The sequence below is a fragment of the Lygodium microphyllum genome, chromosome 9 (genome assembly GCF_053477565.2).
Source record: "Lygodium microphyllum isolate KBCC chromosome 9, Lygodium_microphyllum_v1.1.10, whole genome shotgun sequence".
In the NCBI taxonomy this organism is placed as follows: Eukaryota; Viridiplantae; Streptophyta; class Polypodiopsida; order Schizaeales; family Lygodiaceae; genus Lygodium; species Lygodium microphyllum.
This window is the reverse complement of record NC_141143.1, coordinates 155,680,276-155,702,163: the sequence shown is the minus strand read 5'-3', so window position 1 is coordinate 155,702,163 and position 21,888 is coordinate 155,680,276. Positions and strand designations below refer to the sequence as shown.

At 42.2% G+C, this 21,888-nt stretch overlaps 1 protein-coding gene across 4 annotated transcripts in view; it reads left to right on the top strand.

Annotated features, from left to right (window-relative positions):
• The first annotated feature begins 1,898 nt into the window (after positions 1–1,898).
• Positions 1,899–21,888, top strand: part of LOC148031755 (uncharacterized) — a 75,662-nt gene continuing 55,672 nt past the window's right edge. Inside the window, exons 1-2 of one of the 4 annotated variants that reach the window (XM_087685404.1) lie at positions 1,901–2,151; positions 2,321–5,908. In XM_087685404.1, the coding sequence (XP_087541530.1) occupies positions 2,358–5,908 (3,551 nt within the window). In that variant the 5' untranslated portion in view covers positions 1,901–2,151; positions 2,321–2,357. Of the gene's footprint in view, positions 5,909–21,888 lie in introns of all 4 variants that reach the window. The other 3 variants (XM_087685406.1, XM_087685403.1, XM_087685405.1) reach the window with 3 other exon arrangements.

Here is a 21,888-nt window from a genome sequence, read left to right as displayed (position 1 = left end):
TTTTTTCTTTTCTCTTTCTTTTAAATTTTATCTTTCCTCTCTCTATAATTCTCTGTGTTCAAATTCTCTCTCTTCTTCTTTTTTTTATTTTCTCTCTCTCATTTTCTTATCTCTGTCTCTATCTCCCCTCTCTCATCTCTTTTCTTTTTTTCTTTTCCTCTCTCTCTCTCTCTTAAATTTTATATTTCCTCTCTCTATAATTCTCTTTCTCTCTGTTCCCTTCCTCTTCTCTTCTTTCTTTTTTGCTCTTTATACATTTCTCTCTCTCTCTCTCTCTCTCTCTCTCTCCTTATTTTAATTAAAAAGAAAGTTTTTTTTTAAATTTTATATTTCTTTTCTCTATAATTCTCTCTCTGTGTTCAAATTCTTTCTCTTCTTCTTATTTTCTCTTTGTGTCTCTCTCCCCCCCTCTCTCCTCTCTTTTTCTTTTTTCTTTTCCTCTCTTTCTTTCTCTCTCTCTTGAATTTAATATTTTCTCTCTATAATTCTCTTTCTTTCTTTTAAATTTTATCTTTTCTCTCTCTAAAATTCTCTCACTATGTTCAAATTCTTTCTCTCTCTTATTTTCATATCTGTCTCTCTCCCCCTCTCTCCTCTCTTTTCCTCTCTCTCTTAAATTTTATATTTTCTCTATAATTCTCTTTCTCTCTGTTCCCCCCTCTCTCTCTCTCCCTCCCTCTCCTTTTCTTTCTTTTTTGCTCTTTGTATATATATATATATATATATATATATATAAACTTTTTAATGTAAACTTTTTGTTTAATTAAAATAAGAAGAGAGAGAGAGAGAGAGAGAGAGAGAGAGAGAGAGAGAGAGAGAGAGAGAGAGAACCTAAGCCCTACGCATGGAGGGGAGGTGTGTGAAAAAGTATGTTCGAAAAATTTTAAATTAAAAAAGCTTTTAAAATATTTAATTAAAAAATTTTAAATTAAAAAGTTTAATTTATATGAGAGAGAGAGAGAGAGAGAGAGAGAGAGAGAGAGAACCTAGGCTCTACACATGAGAGAGGGGGGAGGGGAGGCGGGAGGAATTTAATTAAAAAGGAAAGGGGGTTTTAATTTAAAAAAGGGAGGTAAGGAGGGGAGGCTTTAATGAAAAAAAGGAAGGGGAAGAGAAAATGAGATATTACATGTGAGAAAGAGAGGAGGGGAAGGGGTTTTGATGAAAGAAATGAGGTTTGGAAAAGGAAGTAGAGGCGGGAGGAATTTAATTAAAAAAGAAAAGGGGTTTTAATTTAAAAAAGGGAGGTGAGGAAGGGAGGCTTTAATGAAAAAAAGGAAGGGGAAAAGAAAATGAGATATTACATGTGAGAAAGAGAGGAGGGGAAGGGGTTTTGATGAAAGAAATGAGGTTTGGAAAAGGAAGTAGGTTCGGGAAGCCCTCTGGAAGTTCGGGGCTTTCCGAACCTATAGCTAAAATAATATAATAGTAAAGTAATAGTAATAGTTGTAAGATGGTGAATGGTAAACGTGAAATCACTTGGGTTAAACCTTTTTTTTTGGTAATGTAAGATTATTATATTGAGATGCCATATATATATATATATATGGGACTTACAAGCTGTGTGAAGTATGAGTATAATAAAAGATAGTGGATGATAAATATGAAATCACCTAAGTTAAATGTGTTTTTAGTAATACGAGATTATCATTAAAGTGCCAAGACTGCCCATATGGGACGAAGGAGATAAAGACCGAGATATCCTAGTGATTTGAACTTGGCCCGAACGGCGAACACGGACGCACGCAAGGGGTGCTATGGGTTCATTGGCACCGATTTAAGACGTAAAACGACCACGCCTTAGCTCAAAATCGGAAAAATGAAGATATTCAGAAAGTGCTCTCGATCAGTCTAGTCAACTGAACTTCGCCTCACTCTCTTTCTGACAGGAAACGGCCCTCTTTTAACCCGGTGCCAAAAGGAAAATCCGAGAGAGAGAGAGAGAGAGAGTGTGTGTGTGTCTTTTCTGCCGCGTACATTGGTCCTTTTTTCCTCTCAGGCAGTACGTGTTGTAATTCTGATCCCGCCATTGCTTTGCTACCGTTTCCCCCCTCTCCTGTTGCAACGTTCCGCGGGTGAGGCGCGTGATCGATGCAGTTGGTTCCTGGAGCTTCGAAGCGACATAGCACGCAACGAAATAGCCTTCTCGAGGTTTTTGCTATTCCTCAATTTTGCGAACCACCTACGTCCTTCCATTTAGCTGCGTTCGCTTCTGCCGGTCGATGCATCAAGTAGCTGAATATCGTGCGATTTTCATCTCATGCGCTCAGATTGTAATTTGTGCAAGATACTTTTGAGCCAGTTTCATGACATTTGCCAGGAATCATCTTGTTGAGAGGGTGGACTCGAGAGGGAAAATGGAGTCTCTAGAATCACAGAATGTTCGCATGCTTTCGCACATAAGCAATGCTTCGTGTCCCCAGCAAGAGAACGTAGGAAATTACTTTGATGAGGAGTGCCCCGGAGATGAGAGTGGAACAGAAACACTTTTAAGTGCTTGCTCACAGTCTGAAGGTGTTATCGAGCTGCTCCACGAAGAGGATATGGAAGGGCAGGACTCTCAGGAGGAGCATACCCCTGAGAAAGCTATGATTCAAATTGAATTGCCGGACATGGATACTGTTAATGAAGGTAATCACTTGGGCTGTACCACTATGCCTATGCGTGAGAAGGTTTCTGGTACTGTTGAGAAGAACCAGGTAGTGGCAGACGAAACTGCGTTTGAGAACAATGTTTTTCAGCACAATGCTTTATCAGTGAGGCTGCAAAGGGCACTCTTGCACGAAAGCACGACAGAGTCAAGCTTGGTCAGAATGTTATGGAGGCAACTAGAAAGTCTTGCTCAAAGAGAGAAAGAGGTAGAACGTACTTTGAGTAATGAAAGGATAGAAACATTAGTTTCCAAGGTCGAGGAAGAGGTTGAGTTTGAAGGCATTGTGGAGGACGTGTGCTTAAGGCTAAGAGCAGAAGGTGAATACATGGACATGGAAAGACGTGAGAAGGAATGGGAGAGAGAGAGGCGTGAGGTAAGGCTTGAGGAGGAAGTGGAACTTCTGAGAAACAAGGTTGACTCTTTGGAAGAGGAAATAAAAATAGTCAATGCTGAGAAGGACTTCGCGTTACAGAAAAAGCAGGACGAAATTGATGACCTTTTGTGCAACGTGCAACTACACTCACAAGGAGTTCAGAAAGAAGAAGAGTTCACAGACATACACATGAGACCTAGGGAAGCGTTGAGAGACTCCCAAGAAGATGCACTTGCAGCTCTCAGAAAAATGCTCTGCATAGCTGAAGAGAAAGCGGAGCAAGAACATAAAGCATTAAAGGACCTGGAGGAGACTTTCCAAAATGATGAACAGAGATGGAATGATATGGAGCAACAATATGAAAGTCAGATTTATGCGTTGGAGAAGGAATTGAATGGCATGAAAGTCTGTCTCAAAGAAAAAGAATCTGTCATCAGCATAGAGAGAGAGAGGAGAAGGCAATATGGGTTTGAGATTGACAAGATCCTTGCTTTTTGGAGGGAGGAAAGTTCAGTTTACTACAATGTCTGCCAGAGATTAAAGGTACTTGAAAGCCGCTTAGATGATTTTAAAGAAAGAGCAATGCAGTTGAAGCTGTTGCTCTCAGCAGGGGAAACAGAGATTGAGGTTTTGGTGGCTAACCTACTAAAGGATTTGGAAGAGTTTGAAGCTGAGGATCACAAGTCAGTAGATTCTTCAAAGCAGCAACAGTTGTTTGAATGGGAACTTATTGAGAGGTGGAAAGCACAACGGGATCTTTTGGAGGATGAGAGAGATAAGCTTGAAGAAAAGCTTGATTTGCTGACAAGGCAGAAAAGAGATGATGAGAAAGAAGCTGAAGCAACTTGGCAAGAAAAGGAAAGATTCTTGGTCCAGAAACTCAAAAATGTGGAGGCTAAGCTCAAAAGCCAGGAGTTGGTTTGGAAGAAGAAAAGTGCAACGCTTCTAAAAGAAAGGGGAATGTGGGAGTTAGAGGCTGATGCATACAGGAAGGATTGGGAATTAGAGAGGGAGAAATTACAGGCAATGATGGTGGACAGAGAACATTGGATGGAAGAAAATGCTAAAGAATGGTCAACTCTTCTAGATGCAAAAGAAGAGGAGCTCTGTACATTAAGGTCTTTTCAGAAGAGGTTGGGAGAGATGTTATCCAGTAGTAAACAACATCTTGTTGACATCAAGAAACAGCTCAGGAAAAGAATCCATCGTTCAAAAAGGTTGAGATCAAAGGTTCAAAATGGGTTTGAAAAATCTGAAGAAAGTGAGGATTTGTGCCCAGGTGAAAGTGACGCGGATACAAGCTGCTCCAAGGACAACCGGGGCAATTCTGAAGTGGAAACTGGTGAAATTTATCTTTTGGACATTGAGCAGTTAGCAACTCATGTTGCAAAAGAAATCAGAAACCTTTCAAAGGTCATAGCAAAGGAGCAGGAACAGTTGGAAAAAGAACGAACAGAAGTGAGGATTGGTACGGAGCAGTTGAAGGATGAAAGAAAAGAGTTGGAGCAAAAAGTTTCAGACGCACTAAATCTTATGGAAGACATGAAGATCCAGATTAAATCAACGGAGGGTCAGATGGAGCAGGAGAGAAAACAGATGGAGTTAATTTTAATGGACAAGATAGAAGAGGTGGAATGCTTGAAGAAGACTCTGAGCACAAAGGAGCAGGAGTATGAAACATGCACTAAAAAACTTCAAGATGAAATTCTTCTTATAGAAAAGGAGATTGAGAAAGAGAGAAAAGAGCGGGAAGAGGTCATGGACCTCCACTTTACTTCGAGGAAGAAGCTAATGAAAGAGATGAAAGATAAAGAAGCTAAATGGGAAAAAGAAGTTGAAGCTATGGCACAAGAGATGCAGGATCTAAGAAATAAAATAGAAGAGAAGGACAATCAAATACTACGATTGAGAAAGATGTGTGGTGGATCTGAAAGTCATCAAGAACTGGACTTAACAGAGAGTGCCGGTCAAGAACCAAATCCAGGGTCTGCAGCCATGCTGAGTGGGGATCCAGCTTTGAGTAGCATAGTTAGGTCCAGTGTGGAAATGAAAGTCTGTGGTGATGGATATAGCAGTATATTTTTCAACAGCAGAGATGTTGAATGGCAAGATGTCATAGGTAAAATAGCTGGTTTTGACAAGCAAATAGCAGAGGCCATGGTTGCAATACAGAGTCTGAAAGAAGAGCTGAATGTTAAGGAAAAAGAACTTCAAAGGGCAAGATTGGAGCGGGAGCAGGAAATGAAGGAATCACAGGAGAACCGGCTGTTCGATACACAGAGAGAGTTTGATTGGGGCGAAAGAGAGCGAGTGCTTTTGAGGGACAAGGAAGAGTTGATTAAGTTGCTAGAAGCTGAGAAGGCTGACACTGCTGATGCCATGTCAATACTTCAGGGTGCAGTGCGAGAGCTGCAATGGACATTAAAGCAATACAGAGGAGTAGATGATAATGGTGAGGATCATGGTGATGATGATGCCAGCCCTGAACATGGGACAGAGATAATGTTGGAAACTCAAAAATTTTCAGGTAAAGATGAGTTGGTGAAAGTTCATACTTCTCATTTGGAGGAATTGGACCGCTTTATCCTTGACCTGAAATCACGGGCAGAAGAGGCAGAGAAGAGGGCAAGAGCTGCTGAAGTGGCCCTTGCTGTACAGGCAGTAAAAGAATCTGCAAAAAACACGGGCTCAACTTCAGCGCTAGTCAAGTTTAAAAAAGGGTGGACTGAGAATGATCTATCATCACAATATAAAGGGTCCAGGAGATCTGCTGATAACTTGCCTGACAGTGGTAGTACTAGTTTTCGAATGTCAAGACAGGAGCAAAGGTGGCAATCAGGATCAATAGAGCAAGGGCACCTATGGGATGTGGGCGCTAGCAGGTAACAGGCCTTTTTATACAAAATTCTTCAAACTTTTGGATTCGCCCTCTTAAATTTTGTAGCAAGGAAGCTAAAAAGGTGCATGTTTGATACTGGTTGCCACATAATATAACTGGTGTTTGGAAAGGTGATTTGTTTATCATTTATGTTGCATGTTTGATAACTATTGCACACTACACACTGTGCAACTGTTTGTTTAAATGTGAACGCGAAATATCAAAGACCCACGCATATGAAGCTTTTTAAAGACATCTACAATATGACCTGGCTCTCCCAGACTGGGCAGACTAAGCATCCCCTCTCACCCCAAGATGTCAATGCTGAAGGAGGGAGAAGAAACACCCAAAGAAGAAGAGTGAAGCATGTGTGGAGCTGAAAACATGTAAAATGAATGGCCTCCATGGTGGTCTCATGGAAGGCTGCAACTCAGCCTCAGGAGAAGCAGCCTCCATGGTGATCTGGTAGTGTGAAGCCCAACCGAAGAGATATCACATTGACTGGGAATTCTAACCCATAAACACCTGCTTGGTGGATTTTGGCTCCATCTTATCATGCTCCTTCTTCAAGATGTAGACATATGTGCACACCCAAAAATTGTGGAGTAAGAGATATTAGGCTTTTGACCAAAATATACCTCAAATGGTGGCTTACTGTGTGGATGATCTGTTAGGGATGTGTATAGTTGTGGCCACCATCTTTTCCCATAGAACTTGGGTTACGTTTTGATACTCCAACATACTCCTTGTGCAGGTCAAAGACTCGATGTGGGAGCTTTTGAGGAGATATTTAGAGGGAGAGACATGGTTTTCTATAGAGAGATATATCAAGGGCCACATATCACACTCCCACGAGTGACAACATACAGATGGAAGTCCGCATACAAGAAGGAGACATGCACAAATCATAGCGATCGGGGGTCAGGAGTGGTGATGCTATTTAGAGAGGAGCTTTAGTAGATGATCCACATGGTTCGCAATGATGGGTAGGCCAGGTACATGTGGGTGAGGGTGTATAGTGAGAAGCATACGCTCTATATCGCCATATGTTGCTTTCCCCCTATGATATCAAGATACGCACCACCCAAGGGGCAATCACCTTATGTAGCCCTAGATAAGGATATTTGGGATTTTTCAAGGTAGGGAGATATTGTCCTAGTGGAGGACTTTAATGCTAGGATAGCTCACAACAGGTGCCTTTCTTTGATGCATTTGAGGGGATGTTACAGGAGCAAGATATATCGGAACTGCAAATGGAGAGGACTTCTCAAGACACAAGAGGTGTGACAGAGTATGGGAGATACATAGTGGAGATGGGTAGAGCACATGGACTAGCCATCCTTAACGGCCTAGCTAGATACCCCCTATTAGGCGCCTTCACATGTTACCGCCATCGACGCGGCACTAGCACGGTAGATTATTTGCTTGCACTGTTGACGCTCATACCCTATATTCCGGCCCTTTGAGTCTCGTTAAGTCTTCTTGGAGTTGTAGTAGATGATGTCTATCTATACGATCAATCTCCAATCCATTGAATTACAAACTCAACATACAATACACCGATACTTGAGATATTTCTTCTCCAGGGAGACAAAGGACATCTATGATGTGGAGATCCTTAGACTCTTAACGATGGAGTGGTAGTAGAGCACTAATTCATGCTAGGGACTTGGTGGCAGGGTTTCTAGCTTCCATGTTTAGTAGAGCCATGTGTGACGGCCTCCTAAAGAGCTAGAGCACAAACACTATTGTGCGTATTCTCAAATCAGGGGATCCTACTCTATTGTAATTATTAGACTCTTATGATTGGACATACATTGGCTAAAATATATGCGTCCATTCTTGAGCATGAGTTGTGTGGTTGGGCAAAGAGATGGGGTCTAAGAGCACAAGGAAAGGCTAGCTTTAGGAGAGGGTTTTCTACACTTGATCACTTTCTCACACTTAGAGCGATATCAAGGGGCAAATTAGATTGAAGACTTGTTGGTCATTTTGGATAGCAAGGGAAATTGGAATACTGAAAGGGATTGGGAGAATCCGAGTGTACATTAACTTCTTGTTCAATTAGGTTAAATAAATACCGAAAGGGGTGCCAGTTTTGGGGCCAACAGGGTTTCCATTATCCAAGATTATAAGTAATTTGCATTTTTTAGTTTTTGTAATAAATGTTACTACTGTAACTAAGCTATAATTAGGGAATTACCACCCATCCACACGGAAGAAAGACTGGTTTTAAGGACTATGTGCGTTTGTTGAGGAGAGCTGTCACTTGATCGAGGAACATTGCGTTTGCAATAGAAGACAGTTGCCTCCAGTAGGAGAGGAAGTGGGCAGCAAAACCAGCTTGGGGTGGTCTTCTCCATGAGAAGTCAGCTCTGTGTCTCTTAGACAATGATACCATGCTTTGATACCATGTGAGAGTGCATAATGGAAGGAACTTGGAACACACACACACACACACACACACACACACACACACACACACACACACACAGAGTATATCTGCAACCTTTTACGAAAAAAAAAGAGAGTATCTGCAAGAGAAGAAAAGAAATCTGCATTGAACAAGGAACAAATGCTGAATATAGGAGGAGTGATTAGTCCTTGCACGTAGCCCACAATGTTAGTGAGGGCATCAGATTAGGCTGATGATGACGGCAGCATTGAAGACGGAGGAAGATGGAGTCGGAGAGTGCACCTACCAAGGAAGGAGGGAAGATGATAATCTATGTGATTGCCAAGTGGGAAATGGCTATAAATAGCCAAAAATCCCAAAAACAGGCCAACTTGAAATCTAGGGCAAAAAAATATGGCCTTCCAGCATTTAATGCTGGTAAAAATGTCAGAAATACTCAAAAAAATCCCAAAAAGAATGGACAATGTCCAACAATTGAGGCGGGCTGAAGAATGCAAAAATTGCTCGGGAAATGCACATAAAATCTTGACTGGAGGAGAAAATGCATTGAAATGAGCTACCTCCTCTGTCAAAACAAGCGATAGACAAATCAGAGCTCCTAAAGTCCTCGTCTAGCTCAGACTGAGGCTCATAGACAAGAGATGACAAGGCATGGCAAACATGACTGCTAACAGAGTCTCCATAGGGGTTACAGATAGAGACATTTGGAGGCATTGCATTCTTATGCACTGGATAGTGGGCTCTTAGTGATCCTCGGTAAAACCAATGTGATGGTATCTAACACTACATCATAGTGGGTTAGGAGATTAGCAACGAAATTCACATATGGACAAGATGAGCTGGAATATGTAGACTCTTATATACCTGGAAGTATTATTTATAGATCCCGCTTTCTCTTTGAGAGAGAATAGATACTAGAGTGGCTAGAGGATACATAACACTAGGTGGTTTGGAGAGAATGTGCTCATAGGTACAGTTTTTAGGAACCTTATACTAAGTTGTGGCTCTCTGATACACTAGTCATGTCCACTCGTTTTATGGAGTGCAGGTATGGGGGCCTAGTCTTGATCACTATAGCTGGTCAGGTCACACTCATGATGGATGGAGATCGATGGAGCAGCCACTTGTATGCATAATCTCTAGGCTGTAAGGTCTCGGTCCCACATGAGATCACCCAATCAATCACATATATATACAGCTTGTAGGGCCTATCGAGACAGAGATATGCCTAGCTTGAGTCATCTCAATAGCTTGCTAGAGAGAGTCCTACTGGTATATATAGATGTTAGACTAGTTTTAGCTACATGGCTTTAGTATGGACAGACTACCCCCCTTCCAGTGTTCCCTTGATGCACCATCTCTTACTTTGAGCCACTCAGAGATTGGCCAAATTATTGGAATGGATCTCACTCAGCTGGACACAAGTGAACAGGGCAAGGACCAGTGCAAGAGTTAGGCATGAAGATGGCTTTCTACAGAGAGCATTTTCTACATACTACAAATGATGAATTTATTGTTTGCCCGAAATATATGGACACTCATCCCTCACATGGGATCAAATGTGCTATTGGTCAGTTGCGTACCTCCTCACATTAGTTAGAGATTGAGATTGGTAGATACAGATCCATACTAATAGAGCAGCGCATATGCCAAATATATCAACTTGAGCCAGAGACAGAGAAGCACTATATATGCCGCTCCCTAGCATCCTATGAGATCCAAGGTTGATTTCACTACTTGTTAGAGATGGCTTTGGCCCACTTGCTAGAGTCATGGATTTATTGATCAGCTGTGCCTTGGCCTTTTCCTCCTTGAGATACGGCCACTTTGAGACACTCTTCTTAGGAGTACAATAGCTACAAGACATTGAGGGCCTACCTAGAGGAAGCTTATAGATTTCTTTAGGAGGGAGACCCAAGAGGCTTCAACACAGTCATAGCCCTAGCCATCTACACGTACATGAGGGATACTGATTGATTGTGCTGTCCAGCTGAGCCCATCCAGGTGTCCTAGATCTAGACATAGATGTTGGCGACACCTCCATAGGTGGATACAAGAGATCATTGCTCGGGTTAGAGCTAGGCCCTCTACACCTCCATGAGATTGTATCCGTTAGAGCTCTCTATTTGTTAGTTAGCTTATAGCTTTATTGTGTTGTTCAGTACACTTTTCATTTATTGTTATCTTTGAATAGTTGTATCGTCATGTAGATAATTGTAACTCATGGTTTCATAGGTCACTTTAGCCTTTTACAGATGTTAATATCAAACATGAGACAGCCATGTACAATAGTCACTGGTTGCGTAGGCACTAGCACTAGGGTATGCATTAGAATTTGCAAGTGATGACTGATAGATCGTGGAGGAGGAAGACTACATATATAGCAAGAAATAATGCCAAAAATTGGCCAGCATTTGGCCTGACCATAAATGATGGTTGGCTAGATAAAATGCCAAAAAAGGGCAAAAATAATGGCATAGAAAATGTCAGGCTAAAATGCCACATGCTTAGCCCACTCTAGCATGCATAGACTCACACATGAGCTGGCAATGTTGCTGACATTCCAGGCTATTATGGACTATAAGGTTCACGTGTTATTGGCTCTTTTTGAAGATTAGAAACTTGATGGGGAGAATTACTGAATGTGGTGGGTAATGATGTTTGCCATCTTGGAGTCTTATAATTTGGCATGGCTAGATTGAGGAAATAGACCGTCCTATAGCCTGTGACATATCTAGGCTTTCTTTCGACAAGAAAGCTGAGTTGGCAAAGGTTTAGGCACATTGGGACGAGTTGAATGCCTTCATCCAATTGTTTCTATTTCTCTCATACACACCATCCATGATAGCCCACATAGAGCATTTGACTATTGCTTAGGATATATGACTGGAATTGAATTGGTTGTACAATCAGCACGTTGAATCCAAACAAGTTTGCTTTCATGCAGGATCATGTCAATAAGCTTTAGCAATTGTAGATGCATGTTTAGCATGCAGGGAAGGTGATTGTCTCGTAAGACATGGTGATAACTTTTCTCTCACAGTTATCGCCTTGAGTTAGTGCATTCTAGTCTGCCTTGATTGCTTCATGGCAGATAGACACCCTTAAGTTAAAGGAGTTGTTTCGATGGTCTTGGGTCAGGAGGAACAACTCAAAGGACAGAACACTCCAAAGACGAAGGTATTGATAGGTCAATCTTTCCAAATGAAGGGGAAGAACAATAAGAAGAAGATGGATAAGAAGACCAAGCAAGACAAAGCAAAGGATTCTACTTGCCACATTTGTGGCAAGACAGTTCATTGGAAGAAGGACTGCCTTGAGAAGGACAAGGAGGACACCAAGAAGAAGAGATCTACAAGGACTCAGAAGTGGTGGCTGCTCCTTCATTAGTAGCCTTTTTACATTTGAAGGTGATTGAGGATTCGACACTAATGGCTTTTGATATTGCAATGATGGCCCCAAAACCTCATGATTTATCACAGGGACATAAAGTTTTAAGATGCTTTAATCTTGCTGATAACATTTGATTAAGATATTAATCAAATGTGCAAGGTTGTTTAGCACATGTGATGCATATGGCTGTTATTTTATGGTAACAGGCCAAGGATCGAGGATGGAGTGGGTGCCAAAGGCAAAAGTTGTAATAAGTTATGTCTGGCAGGTACTAGGTGGTACTTGGTGTTAGATTTGGGTCTAGACTAATTTATTGGTCATTAATGTTGGTGGTGACATTAGAGACTAGGCATCGATCAATTAATTAAGGCCGGTCCAAGGGCTAATAATTGCTCAAGGATACTTGGAAGACCAAATGGCCTAGCCAATTTAATTTTTGGTAGGTGAAATTAATTTTTTGAGCACTAGAATAATTATCAAATTAATTTTTAAAAATAATATTTTAAAAATTAATTTAATAAGCTGGATAATGCTGGAAAATGAGATTAGAAGGCTGTCATTTAGCAAAACTTGCCTATGCAAGTGGAAAAAACGTTTTTAGGGGCTAGTGGAGTTTATTCTAGCCATTGTGAGAGAGAAGGAGGCTATTAGAGAGCAAGTAGAGGTTGCTAATGTGATTTGTAGCCACCAGGGATGAGTCCTAGTGCATGTGACAGCAGTGTGGAGAGAGTAGATGACAACAACTTAAGTTCCTTTTGTGCAAATGAATGGCATATAGGATGGGGCAGTAGTCTTTTTGGTGGTCCTAAGCTATAGGTGACAACTTTTCATCCCCTAGCCTTCTTTCAAGTTATCTTAGCATTTTTCAGCAGTTTGAGCCATCAGAGGAAGAGATTTCAGTCAATTTTTGTTGTAAATCCCAATTTACAATGGAAATAGGGTTTTGACAACTGCCTCAGGATATGTGCTCAGAATTGAGGGCCTAGAACTTGAATTCTAACAAGTGAAATTGAGGAATTTTAGGGAGATTCAAGAGGCCAGCTAGCCAATATTAGATTTGGGACTGAATTTGTCTTTCAAGGAGCAGGATCAAGGCCAATCCCTAAACCAAGGGGCAAATTGGTTTGGAGGCTTGTTGGTCAGTTTTGACAGCAAGAGGCACTTGGATTAGTGGAGGAGATTAGAGTGTTTGAGTTGTACTCCTTCCATTTGCAATATAATATAAAGAAATACCACAAGGGATGCTAGTTTTGGGGCCAATAAGGTGCTCAATATCCAAGATCAAAGTGGTAAAGTGTGCATTTTCAGTGTATGTGAATTTTATGCTTGCTGTAATTAGTACTTAATTATGTTATTTACCATCCTATTCAAGATTATTAAGGCTGGTTTTAAGTGGATTGTGGATAGTGGTGCTTTCCACCACACGACTCCTTCTATAGATGATATTGCTCATATATGTCTGATACATGGGCAAATTCTCATTGGTGTCAGCTCTTTGGTTCTTATCAAAGGTAAAGGTGATACGTAGTTGATTCTGGATGGACATGGTGGTGCTTACATGTCGGAGGTTCTCTATGTGTGAGGCTTGGGATATTATTTACTTTCAATGAGCAAGATTTGTGCACTTTGGCCTTATGATTGAGTTCGATAAGGACTTCTTTCGAGTTCTCGATGGAGGTTCGAGACAAGCTCTTTGTGTAGGTCACAAGGAGAATGGAATCTACAAGATGTGGACTTCATTGGCCTTTACCTTTCTTCTTCTTTCCCCACAAACATAGACAGAGCTATGGCATGCTCGGTTTGGCTATCTTAACTATGAGTATCTAAAGAAGCCGGCTCATGGTTAGCTTATTCGTGGATCACCGTAGGTCGAGGTGAGCCGCTTGCCATGTGTGTCTTGCATTTGTGGCAAGTAGCATAGAGATGCAATTGCCAACAAGGCTTTTGTGATGGGCAAAGGAGACCTTAGAGGTTGTTTTGATAGACTTATGTGGACCAATGAGGATGGAGTCCCTTAAGGAGGCTTTGTGTTTTATGCTCATTGTTGATGATTTTAGCAAGATGAAATGGGTATTTTTCTTGAAGTCTGAAGCATTGTCAAATTTCAAGAATTGGTCGATCTTTGAGGAGAATAGGTCGAGTAGGAAACTTAAGACCTTGCAATCAGACAAAGGAGGAGAGTTTATCTCCAATGAGTTTGCGAGGTTTTGTGTAGATCATGGTATTCACCAAGAGTTTGCCAATACAAACACACCTTAGGAGAGGGGCATATTGGAGTGGAAGAATAAGAGCATGTTTGAGATGGTACGGACTATGATGAAGCATTGGTAGACACTAGTGTCTATTTTGTCCACATCCTTAAGTGGTTACCTACATCGGCTGCGGTTGGTGTGATACCTTTTGAGGCTTACTTTGGTCACCTACATCAGCCATGGTTGGTATGATATCTTTTGAGATGGGGGTGAGGAGTATCTTGTACTTGGAGATGTGGGCAATAGTTGGTGATAGTTGGGCACCTAAGTCAGTGCCTTTGACGATAGTTGGGCACCTAAGCTAGTGCCTTTGAAGCCTATGTCTCGTGAGGCTCCCCCATCAGTGGAGAATGAGATTGCTTCACCATTGGATTTATCCATAGAATTAGCACTAGTGGATGTTTTAGAGACTTCATCAGAGAGGTAGAGTGATGAGGGCAGTACTAGCCTCCTTATTGGGCATGTGACACACTTCATGATGTAGGGATTGAGGGAGTTCCTAAGGAGTTGCAACATCAGGATAGTCCATGGCAATCTTGGAGAAACTAGGTAGCTTGTTTGAACTAACTATTGTTTGATGACTCGTGCCATATAGAATTGGGAGCCCACCTCTGTGAAGGAGGCTTTGTAATTACAAGATTGGCAAAAGGCTATGGAATAGGAGCTAGAGGCTATAGAGCTGAATGACAATTGGAATCTTGTGCCGTAAAGACTATTAGAGTAGTGATGGAAGTTTGGATAAGCACAAGGTATGGCTGGTTGCTAAAGGGTTCGCGTAGTGGCCAGGAGTGGATTTCCATGATGCATTTGCATCTATAGCTTAGATGGCTACCGTTAGGGCCATTCTTGCCATAGCCACTTATAGGAGATGGCTGGTTTATCAGCTAGATGTGAAGTTTGCCTTCCTTAATTGTGAGTATTGAGTAGCCTCATGGCTTTTTCTCATTAGATGGCCAAGTTTACAGGTTGAAGAAGGTCCTTTATGGCCTCAAATAGGTTCCATGTGCTTGGAACAGGAAGATAGACTTGTTCCTCCAACCAAGGGAAGTTAGGGTATCAATGTTCCACGATTGATTTTCCAATTATACGTCCGTACATTAGTTGGAGGGCGCACTTTGTTTGTGTTTTATGTGGATGATCACTGTTGATCCCTAATTATATGTTCGTACATTAGTTGGAGGGCGCACTTTGTTTGTGCTTTACGCAGACGATCTCATTTTGATAGGTGACCATACCTAGAAGGTCAAGCAAACAAAGGAGTCACTAATGAGAGATTCGAGATGACGGTTGTGGGGCTTCTCCACTTCTTTCTAGGTCATGAGATTCGGTAGACTTCGAGGGGGATTTTCACCTCTGGGCCGTAGCATGTGCATGAGCTTTTGACCACCTTTTGGCAGAGTGCAACAATGGGGAAGCGTAGGACAAAGATTGAGAGAGAGAGTGAACACAGAGAGGAGAGAGAGAGAAAAGGAGACAGTGTAAACGCAGAAAATCTGTGTAGTATGTTGTATAAGAGTGTAGAGATACACAAGGGGGCAGAGGAAATATCTGCGTATGTCTCTGACTTGATGACCTTGATCTCCGTCAGCCCGAGCACAGCCTGTGTCTCAACCAACAGATCTCAAGATTAGCATCTGAAATCACTGAATAATATGCCAACAATGTGATGGAGGACTGCTATATAAAGTAGACTAAAAGGCATAAAATAAACAGGTCAGCTGCATTAAATGCAGCTGATTGCAATACAATAATGCCAAAAAAACTGTCCGACTGCATTGTAGGCTGCCACGTAGCACCTGCGCAGTCTGCTGACGTGGCACTATACTCTATCTGCTGTTGACGTGGCACTGTACTTTGTCTGTTGCTAACGTGGCTCTGTAATTTGTCTGTTGTACCAAACCCTAACTGTGTAGGAACCCTAACACAGCTTGTCCAGGGGATGACTCAAATGCTAACACCCCCTCTTAGATCCTGGATGAGGCATCAGATTGAGGGATTTGGACATTAATTCCAATCCTTGTTGTACCATCGAGGGTTGACCCAAAACCTTGAGAAGACTCATCACTCGGGCCTTGCCTTGGATGTGAGAGGTATGCTCTCAAGAATCCCCTCTCCCTCTATTGGCCAAGCCAATTTTCCAATGTTTGGATTATCAAGCTGTCCTTTGTAACTGGCAACCACAAAGTTCAATTTGCCCCTTGATTCCACAATCAAGGAGACTCAAATCGAATCCATTCTTGTTGCATGCAAATCCACCCAGATGTAGATCGAGGGTCTCACCCATTTTGTTGTCTACTAACCCATGTTGCCATGCAAACCTTGATCCAGGAAGAGAACCCCATACAATCATGCGAATTAGGCATATAACTCCTTTGTGAATTGGAAGGAAAATAAATATAAATAAATGCAAGTCATTTTGGATTAAAATTTGAGCAAAGAACCCCATAGAATCATGTGATGGAAAGGTCTTAGTGCATGCATGAGCATGGCTAGTATCTAATTCCAACTATCTTTTTATATTTTGTGTTTTATATTTTATTTGATATTTTTATTGATGATTAAATTATTCTTATTTAAGTTTTTATAATGGGATTAAAATCTCTCCTCAATGTAAATCTCGAGGACAATGTGGTTGATGTTGACTGCTTGTGATGGAGTCGCCAAGCATTGGACTCTTGACACATTATTTTTTTGCCCAATGTCGAAGACGAGCGCTCGAGGGGTTGTAGATGTGTCGTTGGATGCCTTGATTGGATGCTAGAGGGTGCCAACATAAAAAACCCCAAATTTGATTGAGTAGACGTTGACGAATTTCGATGCAAGTCGAGATGCCCCAAGTTGCATACACGAACAACTCTTTGTTTTAAAAAAAATGACTTTAACTAACTAAGATTTTGTTAAAAACCTTATTTGTAGATAGTTGTGTCAAGCTTGATTTGACGAGATAATGCAGCTTCAAGATGACCCATTGACGAGTAGTCCCTTGAATAGATGAGGTGGTGGAGTTGCAGGCTATGATAGGTTGGGGGTAGTTCAATGTACTCTAGGTGAGGCGTTTAATACTTGATGTGGGGTGGCAATTGGGCAAACCTTCCAAAGGCTAAACAAGGTGGAGTTGAGATAGGCGATGGGGATTGCAGTAGGAAAAGGCAATGGATAGGGCAGATTTGACAATGTAGCTGAAGACATAGTTGGGGCAGCAGGTTTTATGATGACGCTTCTTGGGCAGCACTTAGTAGGAATGAGTTAGGCTAGTGCATCATCATCATCATCGTTGTCGTCATCGTCGTCCTCTTCTATAGTTGCTGTTACTTCTTTAACAACTTTGTTTAAACTAGACTTTGCAACAACAATATACTTCTTGGGTTCTCTTGCTCTAATACCATTGTTGCGTATGGAGCTTGTGTATGTAACCAACATGCCATGGTGAATGGAAATCTATGGAGACACACACACACACACCCACCCACCCACCCCTATTGGAGTGAGAACGAGGTTCTAAATGTTGATCTTTGTGTCGCTCTTCGCAACAATTTGACCTATGGGACCACCTACTGAAGGAAGACTGAACGGTCTCCTCATCTGAGTGATCAAACCTGTCCAACTGGTACAAATAGGCCTACAAACATATAAAAAACTCTTGCATTTTGGGGTTGGGCTGACCTAAGAGAGGGAAAATCAGCTGCTTCCTGCAAAGAGAAGCTGTAGATGCCCCACACACTTCATAGAAGTCCTGAACAATGTAGAAAATCCGCGTTCGTCGATTGTGATAGATCTGTTCCAAACAATCTGAGTGTGGTCTTCTCTTTGTGGAACCTTTGAGTCCTCACTTTGGCTTTGATACCAATGACCATGTGAGAGTGTGCAATGGAAGAGGAAACATGAACACAAAGAGAGAAGGGAAGAGAAGAAAATCCGCACTAAACTCCAAAACTATGCTGAATGCAAAGAGGATTCATCACTTGGTGCATGCAGCCCAAGGCTTGTTGTGAGGGGGGGGCTGTTTGGTTGTGGTGTTGTTGTCGGTTGAGGAGCTGTTGTTGGTGGTGGATGCTGCTGGCGTAAGGCATGTAGACAATGACGTTGGTGTCGTGTTAGAGGGTGCGGAGGAGGAATTCGATCTGGATCTTGGTGAGGTGACGTATTTTTATGTCTGTTTGTGTGTGTAGCTCTGTGTGTGTGTGTGTGTGTAGCATCAGGACCAGCCACTATGGAATGACTATAAATAAATAGCCAATAAATGCTGAAATTGGTCGATTGCTCTTCTGCCAATTGGTGTACTAGATGTTGGCCGGCTTGAATAAGATAATGAGAAAATGGTGTTGCCTACAATGCTGGAAAATAAGTCAATCAGCGTGAACACACCTAAAACCGATTGAAAAAGAAATGCATGCTCTAAATAGAGCTGCTTCCTCCATCAAAACACACAATAGACTGAGTGTTGGAGCTCCTAATCTCCTTGTTTGACTTAGATTGAGGCTCACAGGCAGGAGATGGTTGTGCGTGACACATGACTGTGAATACACCACCCCTTCACAATTCCTCTTTGGCAGTAGAGAGTCATGAGGGATGATAACACCACAAGGGCTAGAAAGCTGAAGAGGCCAGTGTGATCTTGAGAGAGGTGCCTACTTGATTGATGGGTATCATTTGCACCATTGAGGTTGTGCATGCTTTGTGATTCCCTTCTTTTGTGATTGTAGCTATGTGTTTTTTGTAGCCTTTTGACTCATGATGTTGTTTTCTACCCATCTTTGAGTCGGCTTGGTTGGCCAAAAGGCCCTTTCTAAATACTTCAATTTGTTAGTTAAATTGCAGAGAGAGAGAGAGAGAGAGAGAGAGAGAGAGAGAGAGAGAGAGAGAGAGAGAGAGAGAGTGTGTGTGTGTTCAAGGACACATATCTAGGCTCAAGGGTCTTTTGCATTTGCAGTTAGATCTTGTTCAGCATGTTGACATCCTCCCTAGGGAGGACTTGGTTTCTTGGCACATGGCAAATTCTTCTGTTCCTTTGCCATGACTTTTGTATTCCTTATGTGATTTGGTATTATATAAAGAGAGAGAGAGTGTGTGTGTCTTCTTTCTTGGCACACAGTTGTTTCCTTGGTTCCCTTGTTGGTCATATGACCATTTGTTCTTGTAGCCATGTTGTACTTTTGAATTTATATTTTATTTATTAATAAAAATACCCTTCACGAGAGAGAGAGAGAGAGAGAGAGAGAGAGAGAGAGAGAGAGAGAGAGAGAGAGAGAGAGAGAGAGAGAAGTGATGGCGTTGTCTGCGAGCCTAGCCTTGCCACCGGTCGTCTGACCTGCGGGTCGTGGTCACAGCCATCGCCCGTCAGTCCTACGGGTCCGGGTCCCTGCTGTCGCTATTAGACCTATGGGTCGTGGTCCCTGCAGTTGCATGTTAGACCTGCGAGTCGTGGTCTTGAATGCCCTGTTGGATGGTGCGGTGTTTTGTTGCGCCTATTTGCTGCCCCGTCACTTTGCCACGCTGCAAACGCCCACTTTGATTCGATTATTGTGCTGTCCTTTGGCCCTGCTGCTCGCGTTTGTTCATTTCTGTAGAGGCGTTGAGCTGCTGTAAACCCTAATCTCGACGGTCATCAAAGAAACAGAGTCTCGATCAGACTGTGGTAGCAGGTCTGTCATTGTGAACGTGACTGCAAACTGAAGACACCTGTGACACAAGATGACAATAGACTATTGATCTGTACCTATTTGTATTTACGCACAGAGAGAGAGAGAGCGCCCTGCAAATAGCTTCAGATCTCTTGTTAAAGTGGTGATACAACATGGCTGGTCTGGACATGGCCTTTATTGACCAAACGGTGGTAGCCCTTGGTCTGGATTTTGAAATAGAGAAACCAGAGGATATGGTTCCTTGCACATAGGAGATACCACTTGGTCTTGACTTCCAGCTTGTGGGCAAACGCACTAAGCATACTTCGGAAGATACAATGGATCATCAGGAATGTTCTTATGCTCAGGTTGCTTCTGATTGTGTGGATTCTCAGGATGTTGACTGGGAGCATTTGTTGGAGTTTGCCAACACTTTGCTTGGTGATTATGTTCAACATAATCATGAAGCGTTTTCTAACTCTAAAACTGAAGATATTCTGGAAGCCACTGTGGATTCTAAAAATGTTTTGCACTCATTCGCAGTGTTTTATGAACGTGCTATTATACTTTTCTTCACTGGTAGGATCCCAGTGCTTTTCTATATTCGCCAGTGGCTGCAAAGTCTACTATAAGGGGAGTGTGTTGAAGAGATTTTTGTTGGGCCCCGAGGCTTTTATGAGGTACTGTTGAAATCCGAGAAGCATCGTGCCGATCTGTTGACTAAACTGCCATTGTTCTTTGATCGCTGTTTGGTCCATGTTGTGCCATGGTGCCCAATGGCAGATGTTCAACGCTTGCTTCAACACGAATGCCCGATGTGGGTTGAAGTGGAAAACTGTCCGGCTGTCTATTGGCCACTGTTAAAGGATGCCATGGCCGTTGTGGGCATTGTTTTGGTTCCCCCGAGCCTAAGGGCCACGAATCGTAACCATTTGTGTATGTTATGGGACACTGCTCGGAAAAGGCCTGCTTGGTTACGTCTTAATTGCTTTGGCATGCATCCTTTGCACTTTCGTTTGAAATGGGGTAACTTTGCAGGGCATTGTTTTTCGTGTGGAAAATTGGGGCATTTTATGGCCGAATGTCCAGCGTAGCAACCGACTTCAGATGCTGAGCATGTTTTGCCTCCCATGGAAGATGTGGTGCTTGATGCTCTGTCGCATGATGCGACCCAACCACCTAAAGTTTTGGATAAAGGCAAACATGTTTTGGGTTTGGATTCCCGTGACAATGACTGGGTATATGTACGTGCCATAAAAGGTAAAAGGCTTGATGCTGGTATGGCGGATACTATGCCTAATGCTTCACAAGATTTCTTGCGTATTTATATGCGCAGGAAAGACATGTTGTCTTCAGAGCACACTGCTCATGCTATGGTTTCTTCTGCTCCTCGCAATCAGTCCACTAGGAAAGTATATACGGATGGTTCGAAGGGCCCACCTGCTAAGTTGGCTTGTGATACTAGAAGTAAGGTGATTACCCCATGGGATTGTCGTTATCCCTTTTCCATCCCCAAGACAATGGATACACCGTCTACCTCTAAATCTGGTCGTCAGAACTCTTTTGCTGTGTTAGCTGATTTTTTGGATGAGGGAGTCCTTGACATTCTAGCAAAAAAGGTTAAATCGAGGCAAGCTTTGCCTTGTTCCTGATTTTATTTTTTGAATACACATGAAGATAGCCACGTGGAATGTGCGAGGCATTTGTTCTCGCAATAAGCAACATGCCATGTGGAGTTTATTGCATGAGAATCAGTGGGATGTCTTGTGTGTTGTTGAGCGTAAGAGTCACGGTGAAGCAGGAAAAGTTGTGGATTGCCGTGGGTTTTGCTTGTTTTATGCAGGGACACATTTCGTGCATTATTCTGGTGTGCTTATGATTGTACATGACAAATATCAGCCTGTTCTTATTAAAAATGATGTACATGGTCGTTTTGTGGTGATTGAAGTTTTATTTGAAGGAGAGATTTTATGGTTACTTGGGCTCTATGCTCCAAATGACCCTTTATCCCGACGGGATCTTTGGAATACTTTAAAATCCTCCTTGTCACTTGGCAGACGGGGTTTTTTGATCAAGGATTTTAATATGTGTGTTGATCCTTCACAGTCCACATCAGAGCATTCGGTGATGGACGCTCCAGAAAGCCGTGCGTGGAATGCGTTTGCTCTTGCCGTACTTAAGCAAGACCTCTGGTCATGGCTACACCCTTCTTCTACAGGGTTTACTTTTCATTCTGCGCGGTATACAGCTACATGGTCGCGGTTGGACCGCATGTACATCATGCAGGATGATGCTTTTCTTC